General features: G+C 46.2%; 8 protein-coding genes and 8 non-coding genes across 16 annotated transcripts, besides 21 other annotated features; all 16 read right to left on the reverse strand.

Moving 5' to 3' along the window:
* Tc00.1047053508461.4 (hypothetical protein, conserved) lies at positions 1-1382 on the reverse strand (the record flags this gene model as incomplete). Its single annotated transcript, XM_816559.1, has 1 exon — positions 1-1382. A coding segment is annotated over one exon (1382 nt), but the record flags the coding sequence as incomplete, so codon positions are not given.
* Positions 1-17580: part of a sequence feature (heterozygous, non-Esmeraldo-like haplotype) that runs on past the window's edge.
* Positions 1736-1769: a sequence feature (AT_rich).
* Positions 2227-2262: a sequence feature (T-rich).
* Tc00.1047053508461.10 (hypothetical protein, conserved) lies at positions 2443-2949 on the reverse strand (the record flags this gene model as incomplete). The annotated part of the gene is made up of 1 exon (XM_816570.1): positions 2443-2949. One exon carries the CDS (start codon positions 2947-2949, stop codon positions 2443-2445), a length of 507 nt encoding a protein of 168 aa, XP_821663.1.
* Positions 2967-2986: a microsatellite.
* Positions 3076-3102: a microsatellite.
* Positions 3588-3620: a microsatellite.
* Tc00.1047053508461.19 (hypothetical protein, conserved) lies at positions 3684-4709 on the reverse strand (the record flags this gene model as incomplete). Its single annotated transcript, XM_816563.1, has 1 exon — positions 3684-4709. The coding sequence occupies one exon, from the start codon at positions 4707-4709 to the stop codon at positions 3684-3686; it is 1026 nt and encodes a 341-aa protein (XP_821656.1).
* Positions 4792-4821: a microsatellite.
* Positions 5085-5903, reverse strand: Tc00.1047053508461.30 (3-demethylubiquinone-9 3-methyltransferase, putative; the record flags this gene model as incomplete). Its single annotated transcript, XM_816571.1, has 1 exon — positions 5085-5903. One exon carries the CDS (start codon positions 5901-5903, stop codon positions 5085-5087), a length of 819 nt encoding a protein of 272 aa, XP_821664.1.
* Positions 5938-5978: a microsatellite.
* Positions 6112-6134: a microsatellite.
* Positions 6343-6369: a sequence feature (AT_rich).
* Positions 6988-7010: a sequence feature (AT_rich).
* Positions 7042-7076: a microsatellite.
* On the reverse strand, positions 7347-8141 carry Tc00.1047053508461.40 (hypothetical protein, conserved; the record flags this gene model as incomplete). Its single annotated transcript, XM_816572.1, has 1 exon — positions 7347-8141. One exon carries the CDS (start codon positions 8139-8141, stop codon positions 7347-7349), a length of 795 nt encoding a protein of 264 aa, XP_821665.1.
* Positions 8310-8335: a microsatellite.
* Positions 8870-8913: a microsatellite.
* Positions 8951-9006: a microsatellite.
* On the reverse strand, positions 9375-10520 carry Tc00.1047053508461.50 (uncharacterized protein; the record flags this gene model as incomplete). Its single annotated transcript, XM_816573.1, has 1 exon — positions 9375-10520. The coding sequence occupies one exon, from the start codon at positions 10518-10520 to the stop codon at positions 9375-9377; it is 1146 nt and encodes a 381-aa protein (XP_821666.1).
* Positions 10907-10935: a sequence feature (AT_rich).
* Positions 11235-11278: a sequence feature (A-rich).
* Positions 11669-13837, reverse strand: Tc00.1047053508461.60 (synaptojanin (N-terminal domain), putative; the record flags this gene model as incomplete). Its single annotated transcript, XM_816574.1, has 1 exon — positions 11669-13837. One exon carries the CDS (start codon positions 13835-13837, stop codon positions 11669-11671), a length of 2169 nt encoding a protein of 722 aa, XP_821667.1.
* Positions 14137-14225: a microsatellite.
* Positions 14593-14630: a sequence feature (A-rich).
* Positions 14660-14682: a sequence feature (AT_rich).
* Tc00.1047053508461.70 (uncharacterized protein) lies at positions 14980-16074 on the reverse strand (the record flags this gene model as incomplete). The annotated part of the gene is made up of 1 exon (XM_816575.1): positions 14980-16074. One exon carries the CDS (start codon positions 16072-16074, stop codon positions 14980-14982), a length of 1095 nt encoding a protein of 364 aa, XP_821668.1.
* Positions 16246-16295: a microsatellite.
* Tc00.1047053508461.71 lies at positions 16327-16406 on the reverse strand. The gene has a single exon (XR_008255545.1). It is a non-coding gene; the product is annotated as a C/D small nucleolar RNA (snoRNA), TB9C2C6 (small nucleolar RNA).
* Tc00.1047053508461.72 lies at positions 16529-16624 on the reverse strand. Its single transcript, XR_008255546.1, has one exon. It is a non-coding gene; the product is annotated as a C/D small nucleolar RNA (snoRNA), TB9C2C5 (small nucleolar RNA).
* Positions 16681-16755, reverse strand: Tc00.1047053508461.73. The gene has a single exon (XR_008255547.1). It is a non-coding gene; the product is annotated as a C/D small nucleolar RNA (snoRNA), TB9C2C4 (small nucleolar RNA).
* Positions 16819-16915, reverse strand: Tc00.1047053508461.74. The gene has a single exon (XR_008255548.1). It is a non-coding gene; the product is annotated as a C/D small nucleolar RNA (snoRNA), TB9C2C3 (small nucleolar RNA).
* Positions 16953-17037, reverse strand: Tc00.1047053508461.75. Its single transcript, XR_008255549.1, has one exon. It is a non-coding gene; the product is annotated as a C/D small nucleolar RNA (snoRNA), TB9C2C2 (small nucleolar RNA).
* Tc00.1047053508461.76 lies at positions 17135-17243 on the reverse strand. Its single transcript, XR_008255550.1, has one exon. It is a non-coding gene; the product is annotated as a C/D small nucleolar RNA (snoRNA), TB9C2C1 (small nucleolar RNA).
* Positions 17366-17458, reverse strand: Tc00.1047053508461.77. The gene has a single exon (XR_008255551.1). It is a non-coding gene; the product is annotated as a C/D small nucleolar RNA (snoRNA), TB9C2C7 (small nucleolar RNA).
* Positions 17482-17548, reverse strand: Tc00.1047053508461.78. The gene has a single exon (XR_008255552.1). It is a non-coding gene; the product is annotated as an H/ACA snoRNA, TC9C2H2 (small nucleolar RNA).

Below are 17580 nucleotides of genomic sequence, written 5' to 3' on the forward strand. Positions count from 1 at the left end.
TCACGTTCCCTCGCCCCCTTGATGTGCCTTAACTGGGTAGAAATGATATGATGTGCCTTTTTTAATGACACCTCGTTCTTTTTGTTCTGTTCGGTAAGCTGGTCATTTTGCGAGGTAAGGATATGAATGTAGCTGTCCTGCTTCTGGTACTGATCCCGCAGCGACTGGGCCTCCTCATCTCGTGATTTCAGGGTCAGCACCAGGCCACGCAGACGCTCTTGCAGTTTGACGCAGTTAAGTTCGTTGTCGGAGATGGATCGGGTGGCATTTGAGCGAAAGTCCCGGAGCTCATGATTAGAGGAGCGAAGCTCCTCCAGCTCCTTCGCTTGGGCATCGCATTTATCTCCAGCAACTCGCAGCTGCGATTGCAGCTTTGCAACAGACGACTCCAGCAAAGCAACGCGCTGGTTGGCTTCCTGCAACCCCCTGTCCTTCGTCCTCACGTCCTCCATAAGCTGCGCCTGGACCTCCTCTGCTTTGCACGTTATACGACGGAGTTCGCTTTCCAAAGAATTGCGGAGCTGAAGAACTTCGCTGGCGTGCTCCCCACGCAGCTGGCTGACGCTGGCCAACTGATTCTTTTCTGATTTCGCGACCTCCTCCCTCAACTGCTCCCGGAGCGTGTCGCATTTTTCTTGAAACGCCGCCACCTCACTTTTCAAGGATTCGATATTCGCAGTTGCAGCGGCGGAGTCGGAGCGATGCTCCTCCACTTCCCGCATGTACGCCCGTTCAAAGTGTTGAAATCGCTCCGCCAGGTACCGTTTCTGTCCTGCATCGCCTTGTCGCAACAACAGAAGCGAAATGTGTTCCACCGTACGAAACTCCGTCCGTTCAAGCACCCGCAACGTCCCGCGCAGCGTGTCCCGGTTGTCCACCACAAAACAAACCGCATACGGTGTAATTCCGTTAACAATGCCATTCAACATGGAGACAAGATACCGCGGAAACCCACTAAAGTCCACAAGAAGCTCCAATCTTTGCTTGAATGAGCCGTAGTCATCCTCAAGAAGCTCTAGTTCAAACAGAAAAAAAGGGTCCGCAGGGTCCGTCAAACGCACACACACCTTTCGTGAGAGACCATTCACCCCACCACGCCCCGTCTGAACAAAGACACCAAGTTCGCGACACACTTCTTCACGATCCTCCAGCTTAAGATACACAGGAATAAGAAGTTCAAGTAGTACAGTGTCTTCAGAAACCACAGATCCTGCCGTCGGATGTGCTGCTGCAGCTCCTGCAGCTCCCATTGACATTGAAGACGTCATTGCTGCCACCTTTAAGGGACCGCTCATTGTCGACATATCATGCAGTTGGCTACGGTAAAAATCCTTGTACGCTGCCGTGTCACGCAACGCAATTGCATCGCCACTGCGGTTCATCTATATATTTATTTATATATACGCAAAAAGATGGAATACAAAAAAAAAAAAAACTGCCCTTATTTCGTTTTCTTTTTCCTCTATGGTTCACGCTTCAAAAAAAAAAAAAAATGCCCTCTCTATATGTATTTCGTCGTCGCCCCACACCATGCACAGTGTTATTTGTGCGACACCCTCTCCTCTCGCAGAAGCAATATTAATAACAACAGCAGCAATAAATTTAAAAAAGTTCAACATGTTGACCAAAACAAGAGATAAAGCCAAACATAACACTGCACATGATGAACCGGGCGCATCAACGGCCGGTGCAAAAACCCGTCTTTGGAAGGACAAGTGGGGCGGGGAAACAAAGGAAATATTTAAAAAATAATAGATATAATTTATTAAGTGTCATTTGGATGCGATCGCGCGAATACTGCAGCAGTGTGGGTGCTTCATTCAAAAAAGGCACACGCAGAGCAGGCGCCATTAGGGAAAGCAAAAACTAAAAAGTGAAATTAAAGATACAAGAGAGTATCCCAATCACATGGTCTGCTTACTTGTACCCCTGAATCGCCTCCTTCCCCCCTCTCCCCTTGGGCAAAACTTTGTTGCGTGCTTCCCTTCTCACCCCAAAGGCTCACAACAAACACCCACGCCGTGTTAATTGCGGGAGCACACAAACTTCGCCCCCTCTCCCCTCCTTCTCCAACAACAACAACAAAATTAATAGATTAAAACAAAAAGAGAAAAAGACGCTGCCCAGTTACTGTCGCTATCTTCAGCACAGCCATCGGCTCCTTCCCTCTCTCTTTGTTATTTATAATTAAAGTTCATCACCCTTTTCCCCCACGCCCTTCGTCTGTTTTTGTTTTTTTCTTCTTTTTTTTTCTCTTTGTTTCGTACGTCGGACCTCTGTGGGCTTCGTTTACCCCTTCACTCACCATTTTTCTTTTTCTCTTCCTTCTGTCGTTGTATTCGACGCCGAATATCTGTACAGGAGTGGCACCTTTTGGGTGAACAAAAATTGCCGTTATGACAATCCATCCATCCCGTCCCTACTCCCAGCACTTCATGATTCCTAGTTCTCGGAGCGGATTTCATGTACAAAACGACGACGGAGCGCCGTGTCCCGCTGCTGGCGGACGCCCGCCTCGTTGAGTCCTTCTTCTCCCACGACGTCGTTGGCGGCTCCAAATGCGACTCGTCGAGATGTCTTTATCTCCTCATCCAAGGCCCTGCGCGCGGAGGAACTGGAGACACGGTCTGACACGTAGTCGACGGGCGTCTGATAGTACGGGCTCTCGCTCAATGCCATGGCTACAAAAAAAAATAGAACGGCATTGCGAGCCAGCGCCAGGTGCACCACCTTTGTCTCGGGGTCCTGACGCCACTTGCGGCGAAACCAAGAGATAATGGGTATTTCCCACTTTTTTGGCAGCCAGCGGTCTGCCGTGTCATGCAGGAGCACCGCGACGGGAATACCTACGGCGACAGTGACTGCCAAAGACTTGCTACGGACAACCGGAAATGTAAAAGTCTCCGCCTGATGTACAAGTGAGCTGACGGTGAGAACCACAGTATCCATAATCCCTTATTAATTCCGTGTGTGTGTGTGTGTGTGTTATTTTCCTTCAGGCCTGCTCCCTCACGTTATTACTATTGTTATCGAATGCTCTCGTTTTTACACTACGGAAAGGCACAGAGTAGAATTCAATCAAACAAACAAACAAACAAACAACGACAACAAGAAAGCAAACAAGTGAAGAATAACATGCAGCGTCGCAAATAACGAGTGCTGAGATCGGCAGATAGTCACCGCTTCTCTGCCGTGCCCGCAATATCCCCCTTTCCCCCGCTGTTATTCCACACAGGCGGAAATATCATAATAATGGAGAACATATGTGGCGTTTTTGTAATCTTGCCAATAAAAACAAAAGAAAACAACAGATGACGTGAGTGAGCTACTGTTGTTCATGGTTTTTTGTTGTTGTTGTTGTTCTTTCCTTCCCCATCGCTTTTATTCAAAAAACAAAAGCAAGAAACTCGCCAATAAATACAGTGCACGGTCTCTGACATGTATTTACAAAGAAATGTACTGCTTGTTCTTTTTCCTTTGATTCTTTCATTTTCTTTTTTAAGCATGGCGAGAAGGAAGAGTAAAAGCGGCGTAGTCACCATTTTTTTGTGTAAATTCCTCTCGCAGATTTTTAAAAGATCTTGCAGAAGAAAAAAAAAGGAAAAAAAAAAAAAAAAAAACAAGCCAGACACCAGAGCAAACAAAGAACTTCACCTGCTAGAAGAACAAATTTGCTCTTCGTTTTAGAATGTTTCTTTGGGTCGTTGACCCATCTGCGCACAGTCATCGCATATCTTTGTAGCAGCATTAAATCCCAAGGCTGGAATAATAGCCTTTGCCATACTACATGTATCACATACTAACCGGCCGCAGCTCCGACAGTGATGGCGAGAGAAGCGACCAATAGCCGCATGACAAATCATGCATTCACTAGAAGAATCGTCTGGTTGCCATACCTTGATATGCTGACGTGTCCGTCTCAGACAAAGAGGACAATCCCACTCCTTTGGAGGGGACATAAACTTTGTTGCACAGTTAGGACACTTGGGTGTATATGTCCGGTTGAGGAGGTCTGTTGTGGCCGAAGGTGGGGCCCTCAACTTGTGTTCGACGTGTTGTTGCTCAATGTTTTGATTTCCAATGCCAAACTCCAGAGGATGACTGGCGACATATTCCTCCCAGGCCTTTTTCTGCGACGCCGAAGTTCCAGCCGCGTGTTTCTTCCGCTCCGCCTCCAACGCCTCTTGCTGCTCCTGTAATTCCCGCTCACGCGCTTCCTGCCGTTTTCGCCTCTTCTCTGCCTTCCGCCTGAGTTTCTCTTCCTCCGCCGCCAGCAAAGCGGCCTCCTCCGCAGCAGCCGCTGCTGCCTCTTCCTCGGCCTGCTCCTCACGAATTTTGCGTAGTGTCTCGTGTCGCTCACGCCGCGCCTCCGCCGCTCGCCGTTCCGCCTCTTCGAGCGCCTCCTGCTCGCGCCGTGCCCGTTCATCTGCCTCCCGATCGGCTTCAATTTGCCGCTGCCTATTGCGCAGTTCCAACTCACGGCGTGCTGCCTTTTCCTGCCGGGCTTTTAGGGCTGCACGGAGCTCCTCCCAAATTTCTTCCGCGTGACGTTCAGAAGACATCTCTCCGTAGATCCTTGCCATGTCCTTCACGGAGACGTATTCGAGCAACGCCATGTCCTCCTCCGTGTAGCCGCCCTTCAGTGACCTCAGAAGCCGCTGCACCGGCTCTCCAAGGTCCTCAAACCGAATCGTCCCCTTGACAGTCATGGATGTCTAGTAACAATATCTGGCGCCAGGGCCAAAACCCTCACCTCTAGCAAAGACAAAACAGAATACAGAAAACAAGTAAAAATAAATAAATAAATAAATAAATAAATAATACATAAAATAACAAAAAAGAAAATCCATGCATACAAAACCAAAAAAAAAAAAAAGCAATACATCTGTACGCCGATAAAAATAGAATTCTAAATTTAAAATAATTTCTCCAGGCATTTCCGCCAGTAGAGGATAAACATCCCCTCCCTCAACTCTTCCCCAGTGAAAAGAAACACTGAAGTCAAAAATAAAAAATAAAAACGTTTCCTTCTTATTCTTGTCTCAACGCAGCCGGAGAATCGGCACAAACTACAAATTGAAGATTTAGGCAGGGGCTGTCACCTTCAAACCAGACCAAAAATAGTGACCTGTATCAAACCTCTTCGAAAGCGAAAAGGCCAATTGCATTTGCCGGGTAGATAACGACATTAATATGTTCGGACATGCCACAATGTATTGAAGATCTACCTGACGCACCTGATGTTGTAGCGCACATCTGGAAAGGTCCTTGGGAGGGACAAACTTTGACCAGTCATGCGTACCTGGCCTCACCAATGCAGTGAGATACTCCGCAACAGCAATATGGCTAATAGCTGCTCGAATGGACTTGTCCATCGTAGAAATGATGAGGAGTCCGCCCGGTTTTGTCGCATCACAAAGATCTTGCAGAAAACGCGGTGCGTCGTCAACGTGTTCAATAACCTCTGAGGCAACCACAAGGTCAAATTGCTGCTTCTCCTCCACCGCAATTGTATTGAGGGAGGCGTAGCGATATTCAAGCGACGCCGCACCGTTTTGTAGGGTGCAAGAGGCCACATCCTGCAACACCTGCTCACGACGTTGCTGCGCCACAGCAATGCTCTCTTCGCACATGTCAATGCCCAATACGTTACCACCTAATCGCACAAGACTTTCGGAAAGAATACCGCCACCGCAGCCCACGTCTAATATACGCATTCCAGGTGTGATGCCGGATGAAGCGAGTAAACTGGACCGCTTTGAGAAATTCCTGCATGTGTCATTTATATACTTCACGCGCAGAGGATTAAAGAAATGCAACGTGCGTAGAGGGCCATCCGGGTTCCACCAATGATTCTGAAGCTCACGGAATTTGCCAATTTCGGCAGCAGATACACCCCGCATGGTCCCCGCAGATTATTCCTCACTAAACGCAAAGAGAGAGAGAGAACAAAAGAAGAAAAGAAAGAAAGAAAGAAAACAAGGAGAACTCAGCAACGAATCAAATCAGTCACAAAAGAAAGGAAATGGAAGGAACAAATGCACCGTGGGGGGTAAAACAGCTGCTCTTCCTTTCCTTCCCCCCTCTCCTCTCCTTCTTATATTTATTCCACTCTCCCTCTCCCTCTCCCTCTCTGTTGTTTTGACGGGGGGAGAGAGAAAAAAAACCCGCCGCCCCCCACCCCACGTTCAGCCTCCCCTCCCTCTCAGCGCTCGTACTGCGGCGGGAAATGGACTGTGAAAACAAAAAAGAAAAAAGATAAATTTAACAAACAGTTCACCTTTTCGTCCTTCCATGACTGCGGGGGAAGAAGTGGGGATGGAGTTGAGGTGCGAGAACACGTAAAAATAAATAAATAAATAAAAATAACAAAAAACACGTACTCACACACACACAAAAAAAAAAAAAGCAGAAAGAAACTGAAATAAGGGACGTACATCCGGAGAGACGGAGAGTTGAAAACCTCTCAAACGAAAAAAAAAAAAAAAAGACTCATCATTAGCAACGAAAAATACTACTCATTCTGTTTTTTTTTTTTTTTTTGTCTGGGCGGGTGGGTGGGAGGGAGGGAGAACGCATTACATCCCCTTTGACGCCTCCGTAATCGGCGTAAGTGGAAATGAGTGCAGCTGAACCAAAAGCAAAAAAGAGAGTGAAGTTCTCTGCTGCAGAAATGACCAAAGAACTCAGCAAACAGTAGTCCATTTCGCCCCTTCCGTTGTACTTGTAAAGAGTATTCCTCGAAGTCCTGCTACCTCCCCCAACACCACCCTTACTCCCTCGTCAGCACATGCATCCCATGAATTCTTCCGTCACACTTTTCCGCATTAAAAAAAAAAACTGGAGACGTCACCGTAAACTGGTTAGAAAGCCAAAATAAAAAGCAACAGATGGAAGGGCGCGATGCTGATGACGGCGTATAGACGCCAAATGCAAGGGCCATCCAAATCAAAGAAAGCCTCTCACATCCTCCCCCGATTTCGATACAAAAAATAAAATAAAATAAAAAAGCTAAAGCCTCTTTTCTTCGGCTTTACACAGTATATATATATATATATATGTGTATATATATGTATTAAGACCGTCTATCTTTCGTGCATCAGCAAGAAAGCCTTGACCTCCCCACCTACCCATAAACAGAAAGCACACCATAGTTGGTTTCCTGTGTTATCGCCACCAAGTTCACATCCCACGGTCCAATCGTTCCCTTCGCAGGCCGAAAGGATCGAAAAACATTAAAAAAAAAGGGCTTTGCGTGTGTCAATCCCACTTTCTCATCTTTATTTCTTGTTTTTTTTTTTCCTTGTTATTATTACCCATCACTTTTTGCATGCCAACGGCATTGACTAGAGAATGCCTAACGCGGAGGCCCAGGATTCCTTTTTCGCGGTGATTTCAAGTAGTGTCTTGTCAGTGATCAGCTCCGGTCGCACATTTGCGCGACGGAGAGTAACAACAGCCTTAAGTGCTTCTTCATTTTTAAGACAACTCTGCAGGGTGGCAGGGCAATCGTGACTGCCCATGATAACATCGACCACGGGAGAACGAAGGATAATGTGAGAGATTCCGTTTTCAGACCCCTCCATTCGAGCTGAAAATGAAACCTTCAGCAGACGCGTCTGCCGCTCCACACTTAATCTTGTTGAAGAAATCATCAACTTTTCCTCAGATGTTTGTTCTGCGCTCCCGGAGGCGTCGACATTTTTATCTTTGCATACATCAGGCTTATTGTCAGTTGCTGCTGTCCCCAGGCTGTGTGCCGCGCGTGGAGGGATCCATCCCAAGAATGGCCGAGTGTGCGCCAGCGTGTAGGTACCCCTGAAATTGCACGGGTCACTTGCCACATCCGCCGTGGATGATTTCTCCAACTTCACATCAACAAAGTCAAAACCACAAAGGACAAAAAGAAAGAAATCCTCAATCAGTCTGGCGTTACCCACTCGGCCGTTTACCTGACACGTAAAGTCACTATCACTGGTTCGAATGCTGTCAAAAACTTTCTTAAAGTCGTATGTGTGGAGATCCGGCCCAACAAATCCACGGCAGAACGGGCTCCAAAATCGCATCATCACACGTCGCAAAACAAGAGGGTCGGCCACCTCGTGAAGCGGCCCGTAAAAGCAGCGTGTGGACCACGACATAATTTCAAATGTGCCAATCCGTGAGATTTCCCGCGTTTCCCCCTGCTGAGTGTCCGTTCGTAGCTCGGCCTCTGTTGCCACTTCAGAAGGTACCAATGGGGAGGTGAAGAATGCCGAATGACGTTTGTGTCTGTAGATGCGGGCAAAATAAATCACCCGCTCCAAAACAAATAAAAATAAAAATAATAAATAAATAAATTCTTCTTTTCTTCCCTAAGTCGGCCCACTGAGTGAAAAAGAGTGCAACGCTTCGCGTATCCCCCTCCCTCTCTCTCTCTCACCGGGCGTGTGTATGTCTGCACGTAACGCACAGCGACTCTTTCCTTTTTTTTTTCTTGTATTTTTTCTATTTTATATTGTTAAACCCCTTTTCTGTTTCGTAAATAAATAAATAGAGAAAAAAGGGGGAAAGCGGCAGACATAACTGAAATGTAAATTAAGAAATAAATAAATCCAACAGAAAAACACGCTGCTCTCCTTCCCCCCCCCTCCCCTCTGCAATGAACCACCACCGTGCGGAGGGATCACAACGGAAGAAGAACGACGGACCGCTACACGCACAAGCAGAAATACGCCTCCACAAAAAAAGCACACAAGACATCTTTGTAAAAAAGCAAGAGCTCAACTGCAGAGCAATGCACACGCCAAAAAAAAAAAAAAAAAGATACCAAAGCGTTCGTTTCCCCGTCAGTGTCTTGCCTCTCGCCCTCGTCAGTAAAAGCAAAGAAAAAAATATTAATAACAACACCGACAATAATAATAATAACAATAAGTACGTACAATATTCGAGATTCACTCACACAGACACGTAAATAAATTAAATAAATTAAAATACGCAAAAATAAATAAATCAATAAATAAATAATGGTGTAAAAAAAAAAAGCCGCAAAACAAAAATAATAATAATCAAAGCCTCTATCTGTGCGAATTCGCAGCTCAAAATGCCTCGGGGCCCTCAAGCCACAACGCCGTGCCGCGATGTGATGATGAGCAAAGGCAGTAGTTAAGCAGGACAACAAATGGAAAATAATAATGGCAATAATAATAGTAATCCCCCCTCTTCAAAAAAAAAAAAAAAGATAAGTAAATAGACGCATTATGGAGAGAAGCGTTAAGTCGGCGTAGAAGTCGTTATTCGTTGGTTATTCAGCCCTCATGCAAATTCCTTTTCTTCTTTATCTCCGCGCTAAGCTCATACAAAAATAAATAAATAAATAAGAAGAAAAAGTTTTTCTAAACTCGTTTCCTCACCCATACTTCATACCCTCTTCTAAGCTTCTTGCCAACACCGGCACTCTGCATCTCAATTAAACGTTCTCTCCATAGTGCCTGTGCGTCCTTAACACGGCTTAACTCCTGTGGATTCGTGCAGATATCCTTGTATAGTGCAGGCTCCTCTTCTTTCGGTGTCACGGTCCGTCGTCCCTTACCCGGCAGAGGTGGCATCATCTTTTTAGATCGTGTTAGACGCACAGCGTACACACCAGTCCGCTTAAAGTCCGGTGTGTAAAAAATAAACTCGGGCGCATCCCAAAGGAATTCAACCTTTTCTACAAACTGATTGTAGTCATCCTTCGTAATAGTACTGCAGTACCGCAAAGTGGTCGATGCATGAGAAGTATTTAAAGCATTCGCCTTTACCGCCGTATCGTTAAAGAAAAATGGATGATAACCCGCCGGCCGTGACCTGGAGGTGCCGACAGACAACATCACCACTAGAAGAATTCCTTTTGGCATCAAAAGACGCAAACCCTCACGAATCAACGCGCAGGACTCCTCGATAGGAAGAAAATGCAAGATACCATTAAGCAGCACGTGGGGTGCCGACCCATCTCTTAGCGGCGAAACATCACCATTTTCGATACTCATATGCTTTTGATAAGGCTTTGCATCAGAAGATAAAATAGGGTCCTTTTCCACACCATAGCAGCGCAATCGGCGCAAGGGATCCGGCGGGCAAAAAGTAAAAAGAAGGTTGGCATTCCCCGTTGAGAACTCCACTAGAACTGCCCGCTCAGCAAGTTCATTTGGATTTGTGGCATTCGGCGTTTTACATGCGGCCAATATTGCATCTGGTGAGGGTAGGCGACACGCACGAATATCACGTTCGATGCGAATCACCAAATGCGCAAGACCAAGTGCTGAAAGCAATGCATTTCCTTGATGCACCAGATTAATAGGAGAAATGCCTTTATGTTTGACGATTATCCAGGGATCTGCCACGCCTCCTTTAGCGCTGTCGTATTCTCTTCTCAATGCAACTTCCGATACTTCCACGCCCGTTTTTTTATCCGTAAGTGTACTGCAGGCTCGACCCACGACGCACTGAAGGAAGGCACCATGGGGACAGTAAACGGCATTGGCGCGCCTCAAGACCATCCGTACGGCGGCGCATCATTGGCGGTCCAATGTTTTTATTGAAGAATCCAAAGACGTGGTGAAGGACAACGGAACCGGAAAGTGGTGGTCCATCACCGTGTCGTGCTTCTTTCGTGGTGCCATCGCCAACGAGTCAAAAGTTCTCCACGGCACCAACCGGGCCCGCGGCGCCACTGGGGACAAAAACAAGACAAATTCAAACGTCAAAACGTAAAAAACGATGATCAGCAGCAGAAGCCAACAAAACTTAAGACTCATATCCCGGCCCAGGCATGAGACCCGTCGTACCCGTGGAATCATATTTCTCCCACGAACAGCCCTTGCAAATAAATACAGAAGGGCCACGGCAAAAAACACAGACGCAGAGCCCCTCTCCCCCTCCCTCCAAAAATAAATAAATAAAATAAAATAAAAAGTACTCACATAATTGCTGGCAGTACATTCAAACAAGACCCAAAAAATAACAAAAGTAGCTACAGAACCCCCGTACACACAAAAAAAAAAAAAAAAGGGAGAAGAAAACAACAACAACAACGGAGATGCACAAAAATTTCTGTGGCGCCCCACGCAAGGCCTGAAGAAAAAGGAACAAATCAAAGAAGTTCGTCCCAAAAGGCGCTGCGAATAGGGCCGGAAACGGGAGGGAAGACACTCACAAAGGGAATAATAATGCTGATAAAAAAAAAACACCCGTTAAATTTTCCCTGAATCCACAAAAAAAAAAAAAAGAAAAAGAAAGAGAAAGAGAGAAAGAAAAACGAGGAGTCGCAGCATCAACAATAAGCACGAAAAAAAATTGTCAGCAAAAAAAAAGGGAGGGGAAAAGAAAAGATGGAAAAAAAAAAAAGATGAAGATGCGTGCAGAAATGACACTGTCCGTAATTTTCCATTTCAACGCGCCAAAAACCTCTGCCACATGGTCAGACGTGCTCAATTCCACCCCTTCTTCTTCTTCTTCACCCCTTCAATTTCTTGTTTCGTGACAAGTGGAGCCAAAGAAGAAACGTGACTGCTCACGCTGCAGGCCGCAATGAGCGAATTTCCATTTCCCCCTACCAACTAACCCGTTCATCATTCCCATCGCCGCCACCACCACCACCCAACAAATTCAGAGATAATCCTCCTTACACCAAACACCTGATCACTATTCACCTAAATAGTGGACTGTTGGTGTAGCTAACACCATCACGCATAATTAAAAAAATCAAAACACCTATGTAAATCACCCAGGCAATTGAATATAACACAGGGCCAGTTGAAATACGATCCCGTGGTACAAAAAGGGTAACAATTAGATTAACCCCAAGAGCAAACATCGCGACAAAAAGTCCCAACACCACCATTTTGTTCAAAAAAGAAAAGGGTCGTAGAAAGCGTCTTTCAAATTCGGATTGTGCAAGAGCCGGATCGTGTTGACGAGTAACTATGGAAATAATATCTTGTTTGTCACCATCGTAAAAATTCTGCTGAAGCCAACGACGTGATGCAAGAATGGCTTCCTGTTGCCTTCCAAATGGTCCCAAGCTGCCCTTTAAAAGAAATCTAAGAAAATGAGGTTCACTCCCAGCATACAGCTCAGAAAGTGCTATACCCTGTTGGGCCCAAAGTTCCTTGCACAGTCCTATGGATTCCTCATATTTTTCTTCTTCTGTGTCACTATCTTCTGTCGCAGCATCGTTCTCATTGTGGCAATTATTAGCCATAGACTTCTCTCCACGCACATAGCAAATCATGCGCGGAAGCACATTGACCACAATCATGGACTGAACGAGATTTGTCCGGTCCAGACAGTCCAGGCAATTCACACGTACATAGTGCTTCTGCTGGTGTATTTTATTCCAAAAAAAGTGACATGTGTCATCTTCCCCGACATCTAAACAACCGTCCTCTTTACTCATGGGTTTTCTGCACCACTGCGTAAAGTCCAGACGTTTTACCTCACCATTCACACAACCACTGGCAAGTTCATTTAAACCGTTACTGATCTCATCATAGGATAAGTTCCTTCTCATCCTGTCCTTAAAATCATACTTGGTATAATGAACATCATAGGGAATATCATGCCTTAAATCAGACTCACAAAACTTCGTAACTGCTGCCCCGAAAGCCTCCGAAAGCGGCCGCTCCACTTTACTGAGAGATGTTGTATCAATGAAGTGCAACGTTGAGATACCCCGGAGAAGCTTATTCAATAATTTCAGATGGGAAATGAGTTCAGTTACCGCACGTGCTGGTGATGAAATGCTAACCTCTGGAGTAAAGGCCAAATTCGCTCTTTGACTCCAGTGAAGTGGGATGGACCCTCGAATAATTTGGTACGACGCCATCCGTTTCTCCCCATTAAGAGATGCAACTGACGCATCTTTTTCTTGCTCTTCTGCCTCTGCAGAAAAAACCCACAGGGTCGACGTCGAAAAATTAGCACAAATGCCACTGCCCTCTAAATCCAGCCCACGTCGATTGTAGCGGGTGCCGGCCCAACGGTAGCTAAGTCGATTAATAAGCAACAACTGGACGCCGTCCGAAGGTGCAGAAGACATGGAAACAAGACCTCTAATAAACACCGGCACGTACAAGAATATACCACCAGAATAAACCTCCAATGGCGTGAATGCTTGAAGTAATGGGGTATTCCATTGAAAAGCAAGTAACGAGTGCTCACCAACGTTATCCAATCTGGGACGAGTATTTTTATGGCTGTCAACATTATTCCCCGAAAAAGAAGCCGCAAAACGCTTTTTCGTCGGGCCTTCGGCTAGAGCACATGGATCCAGCGCCAAATTGATTGTCGGGGAATAAAAAAAATACGAACCCCCTGAATGTTGCTGTGACTCTGTGCAGAATCGATCAATCAACGCACAATATTTACCCAGAATATCCTCCGAAAGATCCTGATAAGAGCCGTTTTGCCCTCCGTCATCCTCTTTCAATCCATCATAAACTGGTGAGCGAGTCTTTGGTGATGGCAGTCGCATCCATGCAAATCGCTTTACAGCAAACACCTCGTGTGACGCAGAAAAGGGCAATGTCGCCACATGTTCTTGATGATTAACATACAACAATATGGATGTAGTCCTGAGAGGTATAACGCCGTACAGAGCGCAGCATGGAACCCTCACTGCCCCATACTCCAATTCGCCCGAGGCAGTTTGCTCAGAGACAAAAAGTGGCGCCGCGTCACAATCATCTCGTTGCACCAAAACAAAACGTTGTTTCTCTGCTTCCCACTCCAAGTACGGTAGCTCCTCGTTCTGTGGGCAGAAAAAGACGCGGGACCCAATGATTACAATGTCACCAGAACAGCGATGCGCAGACATGATAGACGCTACTCTCACCCCCAGGAATGACGCGGAAGAAAAGAGCGGGGAGAACAGGAGAAGAGCGGGCCCGACAGTACTCTAACCGGAACACTTCCTGCGTAGAAAAAAAGAACGAAGACACATCAGGTAAGCAAAAAAGACAACAAACAAAAAGAAAAGAAATCCCGTAGAAACCCAACACCATAAAAGCATCGCATAAAACAGGTACACAGGTGTGCTGGATGAAGGCGGAGAACGCGTGCTTCTCCAAAAATCCTTTGCAAAAGAAAATCACAAACAAAAAGACACAAAAGTCAAATAATAATAATAATAATAATAATAACACTAAAGCCGACAAAAACAAAAACAATATATATATAATAATCATCATATATAATAATAATAAATTTACAAAAAATATAAAAAAAGAAAAGCTGTCAAGGCAGGTTGTCAGCCTTTTGCTTTCCAAAGGCCCCCATCCATGGCATTAAAAGCAAAGGCAATATATAAAAGAAAGAAAGAAAGGAGTTATCACAATAAATTCAAAACCCATCAAATTCTTCCAGTCCATATGCATTCAAATACAACTGAATAATAAAACCAGCACAAGTCATCAGACTGTTGCACTCATTCATATATACAAATCGCCCATCAGACGCAGTATTGATGCATGACAAGATATCCCCACCAGTATCCATATTTCAATTTGTACCCCAATCACTCACTCCACCCAAAACATTGGGCATTTTCTTTTTTATTTTTCCCGTCAACGCAAAAAAAAAGGAAAAAAAAGGAAAAAAAAAAAAGAGAATTTAGTTTGATTTGTTTTTCCACGGCTACAAAAAATAATAATAATAATAATTGAAACCTTCATTTATCGTTACTTTTCATATACCCCTTTTCGCACGCCATTTTTGAAGCCCACTTTGAGGACTTGCGCAAAGAACACGCAGTTGATCTTCTTCACCCAATGTTTCATAAATTATTGTGTTTTTATCCTGACTCTGCCCTATAGCCATAGCAGAATGATATATATATACATGTATATAATTAGAGTTCCCCACGATTAGCATCCCCTTCACAACAAGCATGTCATCATTTGGCCAATTTACAGCGAGTCCTTCTATACATTTACTCAGTCTCCTCCCCGCACCCGTTTTTTATGCTTCAAAAAAGCCTCCATAATATCCATGCGCATCCCAAAAAAAGGAATGCGTGCCCGAAGACGAAAAAAATGGATAGAGCCCCAGAGGACCCAAGTGCTTGGAAGGGGTTGACCCTGAAGGCAATTTTTTTGGCTCCTTAGTTGCAACTTCATCGTGAAAAGCCGCCGTTGAATGGTTGGGAAGAAGACTGTTATCATACCGTTGTAGGGCAACTGGTGAACCGTACGTCACCAAAGAGGAATCAACGGTGTCATCCACTGTGGTCCCAGGAAGCGAACTGCTCGGAATGAGAGTGCTCGAGAAGGCACAGAGCCTCGCCTGCCTTTTGCTTGACTTTGGCGGGTGCCGAGCATATTGCGGCGCAGGCAAACAAAGGTCACGTTTAAAAGGACTTCCAGGAATAAAATCATCCACATCTTCAAAGATATCAGCTGTTTCATCATACAGCGTTGGTGAATGGAGATGCCGCTGCAAACGTAAGGACTCTGGACTACGGGTTGGCCTAGTGGCATCGTTGAAACAATACTTTGAATGAAAAAAACAACCAGCATCAACAACGCCGTAATCATTCCCCAACTCCTCAAAAGCTGGTTGCTTCCAGGGCGTCGGATCGGTGAGGGTAGAAAAAGAGACCTCTTTCTCGGCTTTCTGCATGCAAAATCCTGAAGTTTGCAAGCCAATTCCGTTCTCCTCCCCAGAAATATAAAACGAGGACCTCTCCATTTCTTTCTTTACAGGGGCAACAGAACTCACGGGGGGTAATGAATCCGTCGTCAATGTTTGTGCCACCAGCCCAGCGTTAGCAAACAAGTGTTTCTGCTTGTCCATCTCCACATCCTTTCGAAAACGTGGACGCATCGCGAAGATGCCATCATTATCAATTGAAGTAGACAAAGTTCCCTCCAACCCATCGACAACAGCTGTGGTAACAGTACCAAACTCAGGCATCATTTCCCAACGTTTGGGCTTCCTTTTTGAAGGAGGACGGACCCTACGCACAACAGGCTCCCTGTGTGGCAAGGCATCGTCCTCTAACAAAACCTCCAAATCCTCCACAAAACCATTGGCGTCGCCGCGCGTACCACTCATGATCTCCGAAAAAAACAATACACGTACAAAACGCGCACAAACGCAATATATATATATATTTAACTAATTCAGTAACAAAGACAAGCTTGCATATACAAAGAAAAGACACACAAAAAAAAAAAAACAGAAAAAAACGCCACAGTCAAGCCATAAACAGCGCTTTCATTCCCCCACCCACACACACATACGCACACACAAACAAACACACACACGCACACACAAACGCTCGCGTGTCGCCATGGGACGGCACTCTGCGTCAGCAACACGATTTGCGTCACAGCATGTACTCAGATGTTGCTGTTAATTGATCGGTTTTGGGTGCTCATCGTCCGCAGCCGTGCACACGAGGTACCTGCGGCGACGCGGAGGGAGTGGGGTGCATGGGGATGCTGAGTCCCGCGAAGTGTGCTGGGCGGGCGGTAGGCAACAGGCGAGGTCCAAGCTCGCACGCCGCTATACATCAGGTCGGAGCGAAAGATTGAGTTCACGGATGTCTCGGCACGCATCGTCTTCGTCACGCCACACGGCGTCGGAAACTCTGTCATCACATTCGCGGCAAATCTGAATTCTGCAGCAGGTGGCTGGAAAAAGGGGAGGAGTTGACGATAATCTCAGTGCAGGTCTGTGTTAGGCTGTCCTCACGCAAAATCGGTGCAATTGAACATCTTCTGCATCACAAGCAGCCTTGCGTTGCATTAGGAAAAAAAAAAAAAGCAGGGAGAGGGTTAGGAAAAAGATCCGGCAGCCATCAGACCCGAAAGGTGATAATGCATTGAATAGATCGTCATTGATCGCGTCCGAGATTGCTTGAAACATCAACAAATTTCCATCACTGGCACACAGGCATGGCACGACTCCGACACACCTCCCGTGAAGTCCCCGCTCAGAAGTCAAACAGACAAAGCGTGCATGTATCAGCATCGTCGCTCAGCTGAAACACGGATTCGACAAATTCATCAACGCGTGGAGAGGCAGCAGCAAAGACAAGGAGAAAAAGAAAAACAAACGCGAATGCAAAAAATGAGAAGGGCGTGGACGCGGGGCCTCGGTCACAGGGCACGCGCGGCTGGAATAATGTGCGGCGCCCCAAATCTCGTGAAGACACTTGTGTTCAATCCATATTCGGGTGATTGTCATAAGACCGTCGTAAGTGGTTTGTCGTCATCGACCCGTGTCAGTGCGCCGCAACGACGGATGGGCCGCCATCACTCGCACGGCAGCGGAGGAAGTAAAGGGGAAGAGGAAGTGGAAAGGCGGGGCGTGCGCACACACGCACACCGCCGCCACAGGGACGCCGTCAGCCGGGGAAAGAAGAGTATTCTCCAACACGATTGCTGTCATTCAGTGAAGCTCAGAGACTCCAGTCGGTTGTTGTCATCACTTCGGCAGAGACTCGGTGACGCTCAGTCTCGGGACGCACCAAGATGGCCCACGGCACCTGGCTGAGAAGTCCGCTCCATGGCTAAAGTCCCTTCTCCACTAGTGGGGGCGCTTGTGAAACAAGCA

The sequence above is a fragment of the Trypanosoma cruzi genome, genomic scaffold (genome assembly GCF_000209065.1).
Source record: "Trypanosoma cruzi strain CL Brener 1047053516851 genomic scaffold, whole genome shotgun sequence".
NCBI lineage: Eukaryota > Euglenozoa > Kinetoplastea > Trypanosomatida > Trypanosomatidae > Trypanosoma > Trypanosoma cruzi.